The 17,426-nt window shown below is 29.4% G+C and overlaps 2 protein-coding genes and 1 long non-coding RNA gene across 3 annotated transcripts in view; 2 read left to right on the plus strand and 1 right to left on the minus strand.

Annotated features, from left to right (window-relative positions):
• The window catches only part of LOC111422590 (uncharacterized), a 94,906-nt gene that overhangs the window by 51,337 nt on the left and 26,143 nt on the right, over positions 1-17,426 (plus strand). The gene's annotated exons all lie outside the window — the stretch shown is intronic.
• Positions 2,019-4,824, plus strand: LOC111422081 (uncharacterized). The gene is made up of 9 exons (XM_071201051.1): positions 2,019-2,121; positions 2,171-2,236; positions 2,299-2,352; positions 4,119-4,175; positions 4,227-4,268; positions 4,324-4,410; positions 4,460-4,522; positions 4,581-4,643; positions 4,705-4,824. The coding sequence occupies exons 1-9, from the start codon at positions 2,061-2,063 to the stop codon at positions 4,773-4,775; spliced, it is 564 nt and encodes a 187-aa protein (XP_071057152.1). The 5' UTR covers positions 2,019-2,060; the 3' UTR covers positions 4,776-4,824.
• LOC139432474 (uncharacterized) lies at positions 12,820-16,154 on the minus strand. The gene is made up of 8 exons (XM_071201049.1): positions 16,041-16,154; positions 15,897-15,986; positions 15,777-15,830; positions 13,395-13,451; positions 13,296-13,340; positions 13,145-13,234; positions 12,970-13,095; positions 12,820-12,914 (listed from the first exon to the last, which is right to left on the minus strand). Exons 1-8 carry the CDS (start codon positions 16,099-16,101, stop codon positions 12,853-12,855), a joined length of 585 nt encoding a protein of 194 aa, XP_071057150.1. The 5' UTR covers positions 16,102-16,154; the 3' UTR covers positions 12,820-12,852.

Genomic DNA, 17,426 nt, shown 5'->3' on the forward strand with positions numbered 1-17,426 from the left:
AAAAAAGACGATCGATTAATTAAAAATTGCGATATCTCGGGAACTAATTAAAATAACTATGTGGTGTTTGGACTCATTTTAAAGCATTTTTTAATCCGCGTCGATTAAAAACATCAAAAATAACCAAAAATGAAGTTTTAGGTGAAGTTGTATTAAGTGAAATCGAAAATAAATTGTCGAAACTTCCATGTCGTAATTGCAAGTGGGATTATGTTCCCTTAAAACGAAAAAAATTGGTTTTTAATGATTTAAAAAGTTCTACAAAAAAGGTAAAATCGGAATTAATTAATTAAAAATTAATAATTTATAAAAATTATTATAATTTTCTTAATCTACATAAAAATCTGATTAATTTGAGTCCAAACACGACCAAGTTATCTTAAATAGTTCTCGAGATACCCCCATTTCAATTTTGACGTTTAACTAAAAAAAAGACGATCGATTAATTAAAAATCGCGATATCTCGGGAACTAATTAAAATAACTATGTGGTGTTTGGACTCATTTTAAAGGATTTTTTAACCCGCATCGATTAAAAACATCAAAAATAACCAAAAATGAAGTTTTAGGTGAAGTTGTATTAAGTGAAATCGAAAATAAATTGTCGAAACTTCCATATCGTAATTGCAAGTGGGATTTTGTTCCCTTAAAACGAAAAAAATTTGTTTTTAATGATTTAAAAAGTTCTACAAAAAAGGAAAAGTCGGAATTAATTAATTAAAAAGTAATAATTTTTAAAAATTATTATAATTTTCTTAATCTACGCGAAAAATCAAAGAATTTGAGTCCAAACACGACCAAGTTATCTTAAATAGTTCCCGAGATATCGCCATTTCAATTTTGACGTTTAACTAAAAAAAAGACGATCGATTAATTAAAAATCGCGATATCTCGGGAACTAATTAAAATAACTATGTGGTGTTTGGACTCATTTTAAAGCATTTTTTGTCCCGCATCGATTAAAACCATCAAAAATAACCAAAAATGAAGTTTTAGGTGAAGTTGTATTGAGTGAAATCGAAAATAAATTGTCGAAACTTGCATATCGTAATTGCAAGGGGGATTTTGTTCCCCTAAAACGAAAAAAATTGGTTTTTAATGATTTAAAAAGTTCTACAAAAAAGGAAAAATCGGAATTAATTAATTAAAAATTAATAATTTATAAAAATTATTATAATTTTCTTAATCTACGTAAAAATCTGATTAATTTGAGTCCAAACACGACCAAGTTATCTTAAATAGTTCCCGAGATATCCCCATTTCAATTTTGACGTTTAACTAAAAAAAAGACGATCGATTAATTAAAAATCGCGATATCTCGGGAACTAATTAAAATAACTATGTGGTGTTTGGGTTCATTTTAAAGCATTTTTTAACCCGCGTCGATTAAAATCAAAATTGTCGATCGTCGATTGTTTCGAATTTGTTTTTAGGTTATAAATGGGGATATCTCAGGAATTAATAAAAATAATTAGGTCGTGTTTGAACTCATTTTGAAGCATATTTTATAGGAAAGTCGATTTCGGTTTCGCTCAATACAACTTCTTTTTAAAACTTAATTTTTAGTTATTTTTGATGATTTTAATCGACGCGGATTAAAAAATCCTTTAAAATGAGTTCAAACACCACATAGTTATCTTAATTAGTTCCCGAGATATCGCGATTTTTAATTAATCGATCGTCTTTTTTTTTTAGTTAAACGTCAAAATTGAAATGGTGATATCTCGGGAACTATTTGAGATAACTTGGTCGTGTTTGGACTCAAATTTTTCGGTTTTTCGCGTAGATTACGAAAATCGTTAAGTTATTTATATCAAATACGAAATGATCTTTTCAAAAACGATTTTACACGATTTTTTAAGTTTAATAAAAAAAAAATTTGTTGATATATGTTATAAACATTTTCCTGGTATTTAAAACAATGATAATATAGTTTTTTTAAATACTTATTTCTTTGAAAACATTCCACGGTATTTTTTTTTATCATCTGCGTCTCACTATATATATAATCGATGCATTGATTAATAGTTAATAGTTAAAAGTTGCTTTCTCACATTTAAAATGAAAGTTATTTTCGTTGCATTAACCATTTTTAGTTACCTCTTTGCGCTAATTGCATCACGTAAGTTAATTTCTCATTTTAATTTTAATGTTTACGTCATATTTTATAGAAAATTCAACATCTCCTGCGCCAACCACCGTTGGTGGATCTAATAACACTCTAAGCCAACAATCTCGTAAGATATTGTTTATAAATCGCTTAAAATTGAAATTATATTAATTAATTTCGTGTTTTTAGTGGATACAATTGCGAATCTTTTTGAAGGCATAATTACAGCAATTAGAAATTTTGGTAAGAAAAGGAATTTTTAAAAACCGAGTTCACCATTAAATTAGGGACACTTTCTTTTATAAATGGACAAATTTTCAGAACGATCGATGAAGAAATCGATTTTTTACGATTTTTTAAAGTTAACTTGAATAAGACGTTTTTCTCAAAAAACCAAGTCAGCTTAAAAAAGTTGTATCTCAAAAACGAAACGAAATTTTTAAAAGCGGCTTTTTTTATTTAAAAGAGTACTCTTTTCTTGAATAATTTTCGAAAGTTTTATAACGATATCATTAAAACCCGATTTTTCACGATTTTTTAAACTTAACTTGAATAAGACGTTTTTCTCAAAAAACTAAGTCAACTTAAAAAGGTCGTATCTCAAAAACGAAACGAGATTTTTAAAAGCGGCTTTTTTTATTTAAAAGGGGACTCTTTTCTTGAATAATTTTCGAAAGTTTTATAACGATATAATTAAAACCCGATTTTTTACGATTTTTTAAACTTAACTTGAATAAGACGTTTTTCTCAAAAAACTAAGTCAGCTTAAAAAGGTCGTATCTCAAAAATGAAACGAGATTTTTAAAAGCGGCTTTTTTTATTTAAAAGAGGACTCTTTTCTTGAATAATTTTCGAAAGTTTTATCGCGATATCTTTAAAACCCGATTTTTCACGATTTTTTTAAACTTAACCTGAATAAGACGTTTTTCTCAAAAAACTAAGTCAGCTTAAAAAAGTCGTATCTCAAAAACGAAACGAGATTTTTAAAAGCGGCTTTTTTTATTTAAAAGAGGACTCTTTTCTTGAATAATTTTCGAAAGTTTTATCGCGATATCTTTAAAACCCGATTTTTCACGATTTTTTAAAGTTTACTTGAATAAGACGTTTTTCTCAAAAAACTAAGTCAGCTTAAAAAAGTTGTATTTCAAAAATGAAACGAGATTTTTAAATGCAGCTTTTTTTATTTAAAAGAGGACTCTTTTCTTGAATAATTTTCGACAGTTTTATCGCGATATCTTTAAAACCCGATTTTTTACGATTTTTTAAAGTTAACTTGAATAAGACGTTTTTCTCAAAAAACTAAGTCAGCTTAAAAAGGTCGTATCTCAAAAACGAAACGAGATTTTTAAAAGGGGCTTTTTTTATTTAAAAGACGACTCTTTTCTTGAATAATTTTCGAATGTTTTATGGCGATATCTTTAAAACCCGATTTTTTACGATTTTTTAAAGTTTACTAGAATAAGACGTTTTTCTCAAAAAACTAAGTCAGCTTAAAAAGGTCGTATCTCAAAAACGAAACGAGATTTTTAAATGTAGCTTTTTTTATTTAAAAGGGGACTCTTTTCTTGAATAATTTTCGAAAGTTTTATAACGATATAATTAAAACCCGATTTTTTACGATTTTTTAAAGTTTACTTGAATAAGACGTTTTTCTCAAAAAACTAAGTCAGCTTAAAAAGGTCGTATCTCAAAAATGAAACGAGATTTTTAAAAGCGGCTTTTTTTATTTAAAAGAGTACTCTTTTCTTGAATAATTCATGAAAGTTTTATCGCGATATCTTTAAAACCCGATTTTTTACGATTTTTTAAACTAAAATTGAATAAGACGTTTTTCTCAAAAAACTAAGTCAGCTTAAAAAAGTCGTATCTCGAAAATGAAACGAGATTTTTAAATGCAGCTTTTTTTATTTAAAAGAGGACTCTTTTCTTGAATAATTTTTGAAAGTTTTATAACGATATCTTTAAAAATGGATTTTTTACGATTTTTTGAAAATATTTTGATTTTTTAGTGAGCTTTCTAGCAAATCAGGTGGCACCACCGGTAATAGAATTTTTCCAAAACATTTGTAAGTTATTAATGGTTATAAATATTCTTCATAATTGTTATTATTTTTTAGTGACACTTGTTAAACAAATTTCAAGCCTCGTAAAAATATTTGGTAAGAAATAAATAAAGAAATTTGATTTAATCAATTTAATTTTATTTCTTTTCAGTTGGTTTAGGTGGTATTAATGGCGATGTTGTTTTCAACGCCATAGATACCATTGTATCGATTATTTCAACTGTATTAACACTCATATGTAAGATATGATAAATTTATAAAACATTATTATAAAATTTTAATTTCAGCGAATGTAATTAAAGCGATTGGTTCTGCTGTTTCTAAGAGATCGTTAGATATTAACAGCTTATGTAAGTTTTTTTTTTGGGAGCATAAACAATTTTTAAAAAACATGAAAATCATTTCTAGATGATAATCTTAATTCTACCGTTCAGAGTTATCTTACCCAGATTGAGGGAGAAAATCAAAAACGTAAATTAAAACACCTCCCTTAAATTTTAAGATTTTATTAATTATTTTTTTTTAATTAAAGTTATTAAGGATCAACATACTAAACATCACCACTACGTCCATAACATCCACAAGAAAGTCCATCATCGTTAAAAAGATGTCAATTATGTTTAATAACAATTAAATAAATTTTTAAACCTAATATGCTTCTTCTCATTTCAAAAAATCGTATAAAATCGAATTTTTAATGAATCAAAATGAAATTAGCACCACTTTTACCCAAAATAATAACCTTTTTAACGAAAAAGACCGTTTTTGAAAATATCATTTAGTTTTTGAGATAAAACATTTTTAAATTGAGCTGATTTTTCATAATAAAATTAGTCACCTCAATTTTTAAAAAATCGCCAAAAATCGAGCATTTAAGATATCGCAACGCAATTTTCAAAAATTATAGAATCAAGTGTTACCTTTTCAATGAATCAAACCGATTTTGAAAATATCTTTTAGTTTTTGAGATAAAAATTTTTAATCACAACGATGTTATTTCTCATTTTTATGGAAAAAAATTAGTTAGGGTTATTTTCAAAAAATCGTATAAAATCGAATTTTTAATGAATCCAAATGAAATTATCACCACTTTTACCCAAAATAATAACCATTTTAACGAAAAAGACCGTTTTTGAAAATATCATTTAGTTTTTGAGATAAAACATTTTTAAATTGAGCTGATTTTTCATAATAAAATTAGTCACCTCAATTTTTAAAAAATCGCCAAAAATCGAGCATTTAAGATATCGCAACGCAATTTTCAAAAATTATAGAATCAAGTGTTACCTTTTCAATGAATCAAACCGATTTTGAAAATATCTTTTAGTTTTTGAGATAAAAATTTTTAATCACAACGATGTTATTTCTCATTTTTATGAAAAAAAATTAGTTAGGGTTATTTTCAAAAAATCGTATAAAATCAAATTTTTAATGAATCGAAATGAAATTATCACCACTTTTATCCAAAATAATAACCTTTTTAACGAAACAGATCGTTTTTGAAAATATCATTTAGTTTTTGAGATAAAGCATTTTTAAATTGAGCCGAAGAAGAAAACAAATTTTATTCAGTACCCACTACATAAAAAAAAAAAATAAGAATAACAATATAAATATCTATAATATGTGTATATAACAAAAATAAAAAAGTGAAGGGGTGAGAATAGGGCTACCGACCAGGGTCTTTCTGCCCGTGATTTTTGTAGTCGGCGGCTTGTTTCAGTCTTCTCTGACGGCCAGGAGTTTTTGGAAGAGAAGAGGTGGGTTGTTGCGAGGGTGGAGTAATCGAGGCGTTATAAGCGTGTGTTGCAAGGCGTTGGTAGGAAAATTTAGAATGGATTTATCGGACAAAGATTGAAGACGGGTATGGATAGGGGGTATATCGGTAAGTTGGTATAGCAGATCATTGCTAGGGTTAAAGAGGGGATTACGGGGGTTCCTAATTCGGGTGATGGATCTCAGTGCAGATCTTTCCGCTACTTCCAGGTGGTACTTCGTTCTTCTTGGTGCGTTGCTTAGCAGTATTGATCCATATTCTATGATGGGCCTGCATATGGTCTTGTAGATGTGCGAGGCACATGAGGTAGAGATTCCGCGACCGCTGAACGAAAGAGATTTAAAGTGTTTGGCGCGTGTCTTTACTTTCATCTTCACCTTGGTTGCATGCGTGGAAAACTTAAGCGTTCTGTCAAGTATTATGCCAAGATACTTACAGGTTGGTGAGACGGAGATTGCCGTTGATTGGATTGTAATTGTGGGAGAGGGAGAGCGAGGTGAGAGGAATGGGACAAAAAATTGTGTTTTTGTGGGATTGAGTAGGATGCGCCATTTTCGGTACCAATTTTCCGTTTCGTTTATGAGCGTCTGCAGCTTACGGACCGAGGAAGTGATATCCCTACTGTGCGAGACCAATGCTGTGTCGTCGGCATAAAGTAGTGCGTATGCAGTGAGGTTAAAGGCGTCTGGGTTGTCGTTGTAAAGATTGTGGCAGAAAAGATTGTATAGAGAGGGAGAGATAGGCGAACCCTGAGGAAGGCCTTGCTGAGCGGAGAAGCTGTGGGAGAAGTGATTTTTCAACTTCACGATGGAGGAGCGATTCGACAGGAATTGGTTTATCAGGGTTAGAAGATAGTATGGCGTTTTTAGCTTATCCAGTTTAAATAGCAATCCTTTGTGCCACACGGAGTCAAAGGCCTTTCGGACGTCCAGAAAAACTGCTGCAGATTTCAGTTTTATAAAACGTGCCGCCTGGAAGTTGGAAACCAGAATAGTTAGTGGCTGGGATGTTGATTTGCCGGATTGGAAGCCAAATTGGTAAGGCGGAATTTTCTTTGATACCGCAGCCAGGAGCTTGTTCTTCAAGTGCGTCTCGAAGAGTTTTCCAATTACGGGGAGCAGTGAGATGGGGCGATAGTTGGCTGGATCAGATAGAGAAGAATCCTTCTTGGGAATACAAGTTATAATAGACGTCTTCCAGTCGCGCGGGAAATGCTGAGTCGTAAGGCAAAAGTTAATTATTTTTCTGATAAAGCCATGGATGTTAAGATCTAGACTTCTAAGCAGTTTCCTTGTGATGTTATCATAACCGGGAGCAGTATCTTTTCCCTGTCCAAGAAGAGTAAAATATTCGTCTTCCAACATGAGAGCATCTTCGGGTGTCTCGAACGGTGTCAAAAATGCGGATTCGTACCAATTATCTATAATGTTTTTATTGTGGGGACAAAACGAAACATCCTCGGTAAAGGTGAATACACCTTCTAGGTAGTCAGCGTGTATGTTGACAATCTCTTCAGGGTTGGAGTGCACACCGCCATCGGTAGGATCAATGAGCTCCTCCGTTCCAGGTGTCTTTTGGTATCTTGATAGTTTTCGAATTTCGTGCCAATAGTTTCTTCCTTTACACAGTTTTATTTTGTCACAGGCTTCCATGTACTTTTCCGTTCTGTATTGCTGAATTAGTTTCTGTATCTTTTTGTTGAACTCATTAAACTTCTTTTTCAACTCAGGCACTTCATATACCCTGAAGTCTCGATATAGGCGTCTTTTCTCCTTGATGAGTCTGATAATAAATGGAGGTAGCGGAAAACTGTAGTGTTTGGTGGTTCTGGATGGGCTCGCTTTGTCTATTGACTCCTTAAGACATTTGTTAAACCTTGAGATCGTGTCAACTGTGATTGTCTGATGTGCTTCTATGAAGTCTTTCATTATTGAGTTAACTGTCTCCATGTCGCAAAGCTTATAGTTTTTAATTAAAGTCGGAACAGGTTTAGGTATGTTGGTTGTGACGTTGACATAAACTAAAATGCCCAAGTGATCGGAGCATAAATCCGGAACAACTTCTACCTGTGTAATTAGACCGCGGATGTTTCTTGTACAGAACAGTAGATCAGGAGTAGAGTTCGGATTGTTTTCCATAACGTACGTGGGGGGAGTCGTGATTTGTACGAAATTGGACATATTCAGGAAATGTCTTATGTGTTTCCTTTTGGTTGGATTCGGATTGAAGTCACCAATTATGAGACATTTGTCGTGCAGTGAGGCCATGTTAAATATGGATTCTTCAATTTTACTAAACGGGTGGATATAAATTAAGAAAACATGTATTAAGTCTGTCCCGATAGTGATACAAAAATGAAGTGCATTATTTAATGGAGAGTTGATTGCGGGGGGGTTGGATTTTCTCAATTGTATCGCGGGGTGGCCCATAGCCACCGCTCCTCCTCTGACTCCTCTATTTATAATATTGCCGTGATTTTGGATTGACGTCCAGTTTCTAAATGTGATGGAAGACTTCGATTTTGTTTCCACAAACATTGCGCAACGGATATGATTGTCAATGATGTAGTTTCCGATCAGGTGTGATTTCGGGTGGTAGCTGTTAATGTTTGCGTACAATAATTTTATGCTGGTCATTGTTGATCTTGCGGAATCGAGGATTGGTAGCCGTGGATAGGTTCTGTAGGAGATGGCTTAGAGGTGTCCTGAAGATCAATCATGATAACGTACATGTAACTTCCAGAAAATGCGACAATCGTATCGATTTGGTAGTTTTCTACAAATTTCCGTTTGAGGGAATTGATAAGCTCTTGACGATCGCGTGGTTTGGGTGAGTTAATTTTTGAGAGGTAGGTATCAATAATGTGGTCGTGAATGGTGATTGGTTTATGTATGCGTGTTTCTTTTGTTTTTGTAGAAATTTGGTCAGATTTTTTATTAGCCGATTTTATTCTAACGTTAGGGACTCCTCGAATGGGAGCTGTGGGGCGGTTCTTGCATTTTAGTGACCAGGCACTGTGTCCCTCTAGGCCGCAGGATTTACATTTCTCAGGTAGCTGTGAGGTGCATTTAGTGGTACTGTGTGGGCCGAGGCATTTTGAGCACTGCACTGTGGCAGTGCATTTGTCTGAGGTATGAGAAAATTCGTCGCATCTACTACACGGGATCGGCATTGGCGGTGGAGCGCGGCTTTCAAACACAGGAAAGTGGTTGTTTTTGAAGAATACTCCTGCTTGCAGAAGCTTTTGATAGGAGTCGACACACCCGGAAATTATCCTAATTTTATAGGTGGGCTTATCTGTGGCTTTAGAGATAATTCTTTTACAGTATCTGTGTGATATATTAAGCGAGTTCAGATGTTCGCTAATTTCTTGATCTGTAATTTCAAGATCAACGGAAGCAATAACTGCAGAGTATGAGGCCGATGGAATTTTTTTAATAGATGGTGTAAAATTTCTTGATTCAGAAAACTCTGAGATGATGTTTTGATTTTTTAGTAGATTTAAATTGATGGTTTGTTGTGGTTTGGAATTTTCCGATTTAATAATAAAGCCCTCTTTTGTTTTTATTATAATGTCACGTGGATTAAGTGAGTGTTTCGTCCAAATTTCGGACAACTGAATCCTGCTTAGCGGAAGACTTGTTTTTATGAAGAACACCGAGTTGTAGATTTTTGTCTGTTGTTGGTACGTAAGCGGGCGATCAGAGAACCGGTTAGCGGCTGGAGCACGTGGAGTTCGAAAAATTGTTGGTGTTTGCGGTGGATAATTTTTATTTTTAGGTGGATGCGGAACTTTAAATGCGGAATCACTGCCGCTAGTGTTTTGTTTTTTGTGAGGACGATCCGTGTGTGTGTATTTTTTCGGGCGGCCGCGTTTTTTGTTAGGGAGTCTGAACTCACCGTCCGGGTCCTGGTCGGATTCCGAGGCCGAAGCCCCCGAACCTTGCGTTTCCATAGTTGTGATCACACCCCCACAGATAGGAAAATTGTTCACGTAGGTAGTAAACTAAAATTTAATTAAACCACTGCTATTAAACACGCTAAAGCCGAGAAAAGCAAGAGCATGCGTGACTCGTGCAAATGTCTTGAGAAGACTAAATTGAGCCGATTTTTCATAAAAAAATTAGTCACCTCAATTTTTAAAAAATCGCCAAAAATCGAGCATTTAAGATATCGCAACACAATTTTCAAAAATTATAGAATCAAGTGTCACCTTTTCAATGAATCAAACCGATTTTGAAAATATCTTTTAGTTTTTGAGATAAAAATTTTTAATCACAACGATGTTATTTCTCATTTTTATGAAAAAAAATTAGTTAGGGTTATTTTCAAAAAATCGTATAAAATCAAATTTTTAATGAATCGAAATGAAATTATCACCACTTTTATCCAAAATAATAACCTTTTTAACGAAACAGATCGTTTTTGAAAATATCATTTAGTTTTTGAGATAAAGCATTTTTAAATTGAGCCGATTTTTCATAAAAAAATTAGTCACCTCAATTTTTAAAAAATCGCCAAAGATCGAGCATTTAAGATATCGCAACACAATTTTCAAAAATTATAGAATCAAGTGTCACCTTTTCAATGAATCAAACCGATTTTGAAAATATCTTTTAGTTTTTGAGATAAAAATTTTTAATCACAACGATGTTATTTCTCATTTTTATGAAAAAAAATTAGTTAGGGTTATTTTCAAAAAATCGTATAAAATCAAATTTTTAATGAATCGAAATGAAATTATCACAACTTTTATCCAAAATAATAACCTTTTTAACGAAACAGATCGTTTTTGAAAATATCATTTAGTTTTTGAGATAAAGCATTTTTAAATTGAGCCGATTTTTCATAAAAAAATTAGTCACCTCAATTTTTAAAAAATCGCCAAAAATCGAGCATTTAAGATATCGCAACACAATTTTCAAAAATTATAGAATCAAGTGTCACCTTTTCAATGAATCAAACCGATTTTGAAAATATCGTTTAGTTTTTGAGATAAAAATTTTTAATCACAACGATGTTATTTCTCATTTTTATGGAAAAAAATTAGTTAGGGTTATTTTCAAAAAATCGTATAAAATCGAATTTTTAATGAATCAAAATGAAATTATCACCACTTTTACCCAAAATAATAACCTTTTTAACGAAAAAGACCATTTTTGAAAATATCATTTAGTTTCTGAGATAAAGCATTTTTAAATTGAGCCGATTTTTCATAACAAAATTAGTCACCTCAATTTTTAAAAAATCGCTAAAAATCGAGCATTTAAGATATCGCAACGCAATTTTCAAAAATTATAGAATCAAGTGTCACCTTTTCAATGAATAAAACCGATTTTGAAAATATCTTTTAGTTTTTGAGATAAAAATTTTTAATCACAACGATGTTATTTCTCATTTTTATGGAAAAACAATTAGTTAGGGTTATTTTCAAAAAATCGTATAAAATCGAATTTTTAATGAATCGAAATGAAATTATTACCACTTTTTCCCAAAATCATAACCTTTTTAACGAAAAAGACCGTTTTTGAAAATATCATTTAGTTTTTGAGATAAAACATTTTTAAATTGAGCCGATTTTTCATAACAAAATTAGTCACCTCAATTTTTAAAAAATCGCTAAAAATCGAGCATTAAAGATATCGCAACGTAATTTTCAAAAATTATAGAATCAAGTGTCACCTTTTCAATGAATCAAACCGATTTTGAAAATATCTTTTAGTTTTTGAGATAAAAATTTTTAATCACAACGATGTTATTTCTCATTTTTATGGAAAAAAATTAGTTAGGGTTATTTTCAAAAAATCGTATAAAATCGAATTTTTAATGAATCGAAATGAAATTATCACCACTTTTACCCAAAATCATAACCTTTTTAACGAAAAAGACCGTTTTTGAAAATATCATTTAGTTTTTGAGATAAAGCATTTTTAAATTGAACCGATTTTTCATAACAAAATTAGTCACCTCAATTTTTAAAAAATCGCCAAAAATCGAGCATTTAAGATATCGCAACGCAATTTTCAAAAATTATAGAATCAAGTGTTACCTTTTCAATGAATCAAACCGATTTTGAAAATATCTTTTAGTTTTTGAGATAAAAATTTTTAATCACAACGATGTTATTTCTCATTTTTATGGAAAAAAATTAGTTAGGGTTATTTTCAAAAAATCGTATAAAATCGAATTTTTAATGAATCGAAATGAAATTATCACCACTTTTACCTAAAATCATAACCTTTTTAACGAAAAAGACCGTTTTTGAAAATATCATTTAGTTTTTGAGATGAAGCATTTTTAAATTGAGCCGATTTTTCATAACAAAATTAGTCACCTCAATTTTTAAAAAATCGCTAAAAATCGAGCATTAAAGATATCGCAACGTAATTTTCAAAAATTATAGAATCAAGTGTCACCTTTTCAATGAATCAAACCGATTTTGAAAATATCTTTTAGTTTTTGAGATAAAAATTTTTAATCACAACGATGTTATTTCTCATTTTTATGGAAAAACAATTAGTTAGGGTTATTTTCAAAAAATCGTATAAAATCGAATTTTTAATGAATCGAAATGAAATTATTACCACTTTTTCCCAAAATCATAACCTTTTTAACGAAAAAGACCGTTTTTGAAAATATCATTTAGTTTTTGAGATAAAACATTTTTAAATTGAGCTGATTTTTCATAATAAAATTAGTCACCTCAATTTTTAAAAAATCGCCAAAAATCGAGCATTAAAGATATCGCAACGTAATTTTTAAAAATTATAGAATTAAGTGTCACCTTTTCAATGAATCAAACCGATTTTGAAAATATCTTTTAGTTTTTGAGATACAAAATTTTAATCACAACGATGTTGATTTTTGAAAATATTATTTATTTCTTAAGATATAACTTTTTATTTATGAATGTTTTCGATGATGGATGTAATGTTTCTTCTGGGCGATATGGTGGCGTTTAAGCACTAGAAAATAGAAAAAAATAATAAATCAAATCTGACAAAATAATATTTTTCTTACCACTTTGAAGAATACTGACGATTTCCCCCACAGTATTATTGATAGATTCAAGAAGTGCGGAAACTAAGTCACTAATACCTGGTACTAATCCTCCGAGAAGAGTTACAATGTCTTCAAGAATAGTTGCTAAAATAATGTTAATTAATATAAATTATATCGTTTTATGACCACTTACTCAAAACGGTAACTAATTCTTTAAGAAGACCTAAAATTGAGCTTACAAGGGGACCTAAATTACCACTGAGCGCAGATCCTAAACTGCTTACTAAAACATAAAACATAAAATGTTAAAAAGCTGAGAATATTTATCTTATAATTTTAAGTACCGAGATTTATTAGTTGCTTTAAGAGTCCATTGTCGACAATATCCACTAAAATATCAACGATTAGAAAATGTTGTATACAAAATAAGATTTAATACTTACATAAATTATTTAATAACGGCTCCACTAGCGGTAATACATTCTTTTGTAGCGATTTTACTAAAAATAGCAATATCAATAATTTCCATCGTTTTAAAAAATTCGTAAAAAATCGAGTTGTTAAGATATCAAAATAAAACCTATACCTAATTATTAAACCAAGTCTCACCTTTCCAATAAAGCAAAAAGATTTTGCGTATCTCGATTACTTTTTGAGATAATATCTTTTAAATGAAATGGGGTGTTTTCACTTTTTAATATTTTAGAGTAATTTTCAAAAAATCGTAATAAATCTAGTTATTGAGATATCAAAATGAAATTTTTATCTAATTATTAAGTAAATTCTCACCTTTCTAATAAAGCAAAAAGATTTAGCGTATCTCGATTACTTTTTGAGATAACATCTTTTAAATGAAATTGGGTGTTTTAACTTTTTAATATTTTGGAGTAATTTTCAAAAAATCGTAATAAATCGAGTTATTGAGATATCAAAATGAAATTTTTATCTAATTATTAAGTCAATTCTCACCTTTCGAATAAAGCAAAAAGATTTTGCGTATCTCGATTACTTTTTGAGATAATATCTTTTAAATGAAATGGGGTGTTTTCACTTTTTAATATTTTGGAGTAATTTTCAAAAAATCGTAATAAATCGAGTTATTGAGATATCAAAATGAAACTTTTATCTAATTATTAAGTCAATTCTCACCTTTCGAATAAAGCAAAAAGATTTTGCGTATCTCGATTACTTTTTGAGATAATATCTTTTAAATGAAATGGGGTGTTTTCACTTTTTAATATTTTGGAGTAATTTTCAAAAAATCGTAATAAATCGAGTTATTGAGATATCAAAATGAAACTTTTATCTAATTATTAAGTAAATTCTCACCTTTCTAATAAAACAAAAAGATTTTGCGTATCTCGATTACTTTTTGAGATAACATCTTTTAAATGAAATTGGGTGTTTTAACTTTTTAATATTTTGGAGTAATTTTCAAAAAATCGTAATAAATCGAGTTATTGAGATATCAAAATGAAACTTTTATCTAATTATTAAGTAAATTCTCACCTTTCTAATAAAACAAAAAGATTTTGCGTATCTCGATTACTTTTTGAGATAATATCTTTTAAATGAAATGGGGTGTTTTCACTTTTTAATATTTTAGAGTAATTTTCAAAAAATCGTAATAAATCTAGTTATTGAGATATCAAAATGAAATTTTTATCTAATTATTAAGTAAATTCTCACCTTTCTAATAAAGCAAAAAGATTTAGCGTATCTCGATTACTTTTTGAGATAACATCTTTTAAATGAAATTGGGTGTTTTAACTTTTTAATATTTTAGAGTAATTTTCAAAAAATCTTAATAAATCGAATTATTAAGATATCAAAATGAAACTTTTATCTAATTATTAAGTAAATTCTCACCTTTCTAATAAAGTAAAAAGATTTTGCGTATCTCGATTACTTTTTGAGATAATCTCTTTTAAATGAAATCGGGTATTTTAACTTTTTAATATTTTGGAGTAATTTTCAAAAAATCGTAATAAATCGAATTATTAAGATATCAAAATGAAACTTTTATCTCTTTATTAAGTAAATTCTCACCTTTCTAATAAAGTAAAAAGATTTTGCGTATCTCGATTACTTTTTGAGATAATATCTTTTAAATGAAATGGGGTGTTTTAACTTTTTAATATTTTGGAGTAATTATCAAAAAATCGTAATAAATCGAATTATTAAGATATCAAAATGAAACTTTTATCTCTTTATTAAGTAAATTCTCACCTTTCTAATAAAGTAAAAAGATTTTGCGTATCTCGATTACTTTTTGAGATAATATCTTTTAAATGAAATGGGGTGTTTTAACTTTTTAATATTTTAGAGTAGTTTTCAAAAAATCGTAATAAATCGAGTTATTAAGATATCAAAATAAATCTTTTACCTAATTATTAAGTAAATTCTCACCTTTCTAATAAAGCAAAAAGATTTTGCGTATCTCGATTACTTTTTGAGATAACATCTTTTAAATGAAATGGGGTGTTTTAACTTTTTAATATTTTGGAGTAATTTTCAAAAAATCGTAATAAATCGAATTATTAAGATATCAAAATGAATCTTTCACCTAATTATTAAGTAAATTCTCACCTTTCTAATAAAGCAAAAAGATTTTGCGTATCTCGATTTATTTTTGAGATAATATCGTTTAAATGAAATGGGGTGTTTTAACTTTTTAATATTTTAGAGTAATTTTCAAAAAATCGTAATAAATTGAGTTATTGAGATATCGAAATAAATCTTTTACCTAATTATTAAGCAAAGTATGCAGAATTGAATAAAAAATACCGCGTTCGAAAATAACTCTTTGTTTTTTAGATACGCACCAAATTGTTGAAGCTGCACCACTATGTTGTGTAAAAGTTCAAGGATTGTATTCTCTAAAACACAAAAATAATTACTTTTGATGTCTTTTTATGCTTTAATGTTGAAAAATAATGCTTTACCAATCTTTTGGAGTGTGCTGGAAGAAGTGGTTGTTGACAATGTTGTGGATGACGATGTTGGGGATGAAAACGTTGTGTCTTCATCATCCTCTATCAAATAAAATAGGATTGTTTAATAAGAAAAAAATAATAATTTGTACTTACGAGCAATTATTAAGGGAAGGAGACACCCAAAAATTGTTAAAACAAAGAAAATGGCTCTCATTTTGGTTCTCTGAGTCGTTAAATTGCTGATAAATCCAAGTTTTTATAACAAACTCTCTATAAAAGAATTTCGCCTATGTTAAAAGCACGTTAATAAATAATAGCAATAAAAAATTAATAAAAGTAAATCAATATAATCAGGAATGTTCATTAAAGAATTGAAAGAAACAATTTAAACGATTTATTAAACATGGTTGATGAAGCAATTGAAGGAAAATTAAAAGAAATAACTATCATGAACAATTTGTCATTCCATAAAATTATTTATGAAAAAATCGCTCGATGTTTGTGCGTAAAATGGATTTTTTTAACAAATCGTTTTTGAAATCATAACAAATGATCATTTTAAGTCAACATTTTTAATCTCGGATAAAAAACCTTTAAAATGAGCCCAAACACGACCTATTTGTCTTTAAAAATACCTGTAAAAATAAAAAAAACAATTGATGTGTGATTAATTCAAAATGGCGGACCGCAAATTCGTAATCGCGATTAAAAATCCTTTAAAATGAGTCCAAACACGACTACTTTATCTTAAAAAATAACAAAGTTATCTATGTTTTTATAAATTCAAGATGGCGGAGATAAATCAATTGTTTTTTTAATTAAAAATTGATATCTCCGAAACGGTTAGAGATAAATAGGTCGTGTTTGGGTTCATTTTAAATCTCTTTTTAATTGCTATAAGGTGGTGTTAAAAATTTTGACAAATTTTTTATATGAATTAATTTCGTTTTCGATTATTTTAAAATGGCGGATCGCAAATTATAATCGCGATTAAAAATACTTTAAAATGAGCCCAAACACGACCTATTTATCTTTAAAAATAATAAAAAACAATTGATGCATCATTAATTCAAAATGGCGGACCGCAAATTCGTAATGGCGATTAAAAATCCTTTAAAATTAGTCCAAACACGACCACTTTATCTTTAAAAATAACAAAGTTATCTATGTTTTTCTTAATTCAAGATGGTGGAGAATAGAAATCGATTGTTTTTTTAATTAAAATTCGATATCTCCGAAACGGTTTGAGATAAATAGGTCGTGTTCGGGTTCATTTTAAAGGGTTTTTCATTTACTATAAGATGGAGTTAAAAAAATTCAAAAAAAAATTTTTTTTATATAAATTAATTTTTTTTCGATTATTTCAAAATGGCGGTAAAACCGCGATTAAAAATCCTTTAAAATAAGTCCAAACACGACCACTTTATCTTAAAAAATAACAAAGTTATCTATGTTTTTTTTAATTCAAAATGGCGGTGAAAAAAATTCAATTGTTTTTTTAATTAAAATTCGATATCTCCGAAACGGTTCGAGATAAAT

The sequence above is a fragment of the Onthophagus taurus genome, unplaced genomic scaffold (genome assembly GCF_036711975.1).
Source record: "Onthophagus taurus isolate NC unplaced genomic scaffold, IU_Otau_3.0 ScKx7SY_16, whole genome shotgun sequence".
In the NCBI taxonomy this organism is placed as follows: domain Eukaryota; kingdom Metazoa; phylum Arthropoda; class Insecta; order Coleoptera; family Scarabaeidae; genus Onthophagus; species Onthophagus taurus.

Bases quoted from the DNA above. Each gene is read 5' to 3' on its own strand.
- LOC111422081 (XM_071201051.1), top strand. From the start codon at position 2,061: ATGAAAGTTATTTTCGTTGCATTAACCATTTTTAGTTACCTCTTTGCG. The intron at 2,237-2,298 runs GTAAGATATTGT...TCGTGTTTTTAG, and splicing joins CACTCTAAGCCAACAATCTC to TGGATACAATTGCGAATCTT. The intron at 4,644-4,704 runs GTAAATTAAAAC...TTTTAATTAAAG, and splicing joins TGAGGGAGAAAATCAAAAAC to TTATTAAGGATCAACATACT.
- LOC139432474 (XM_071201049.1), bottom strand. From the start codon at position 16,101: ATGAGAGCCATTTTCTTTGTTTTAACAATTTTTGGGTGTCTCCTTCCC. The intron at 15,831-15,896 runs GTAAAGCATTAT...TTTGTGTTTTAG, and splicing joins CAGCACACTCCAAAAGATTG to AGAATACAATCCTTGAACTT. The intron at 13,452-15,776 runs GTGCGTATCTAA...TGCTATTTTTAG, and splicing joins GGTGCAGCTTCAACAATTTG to TAAAATCGCTACAAAAGAAT.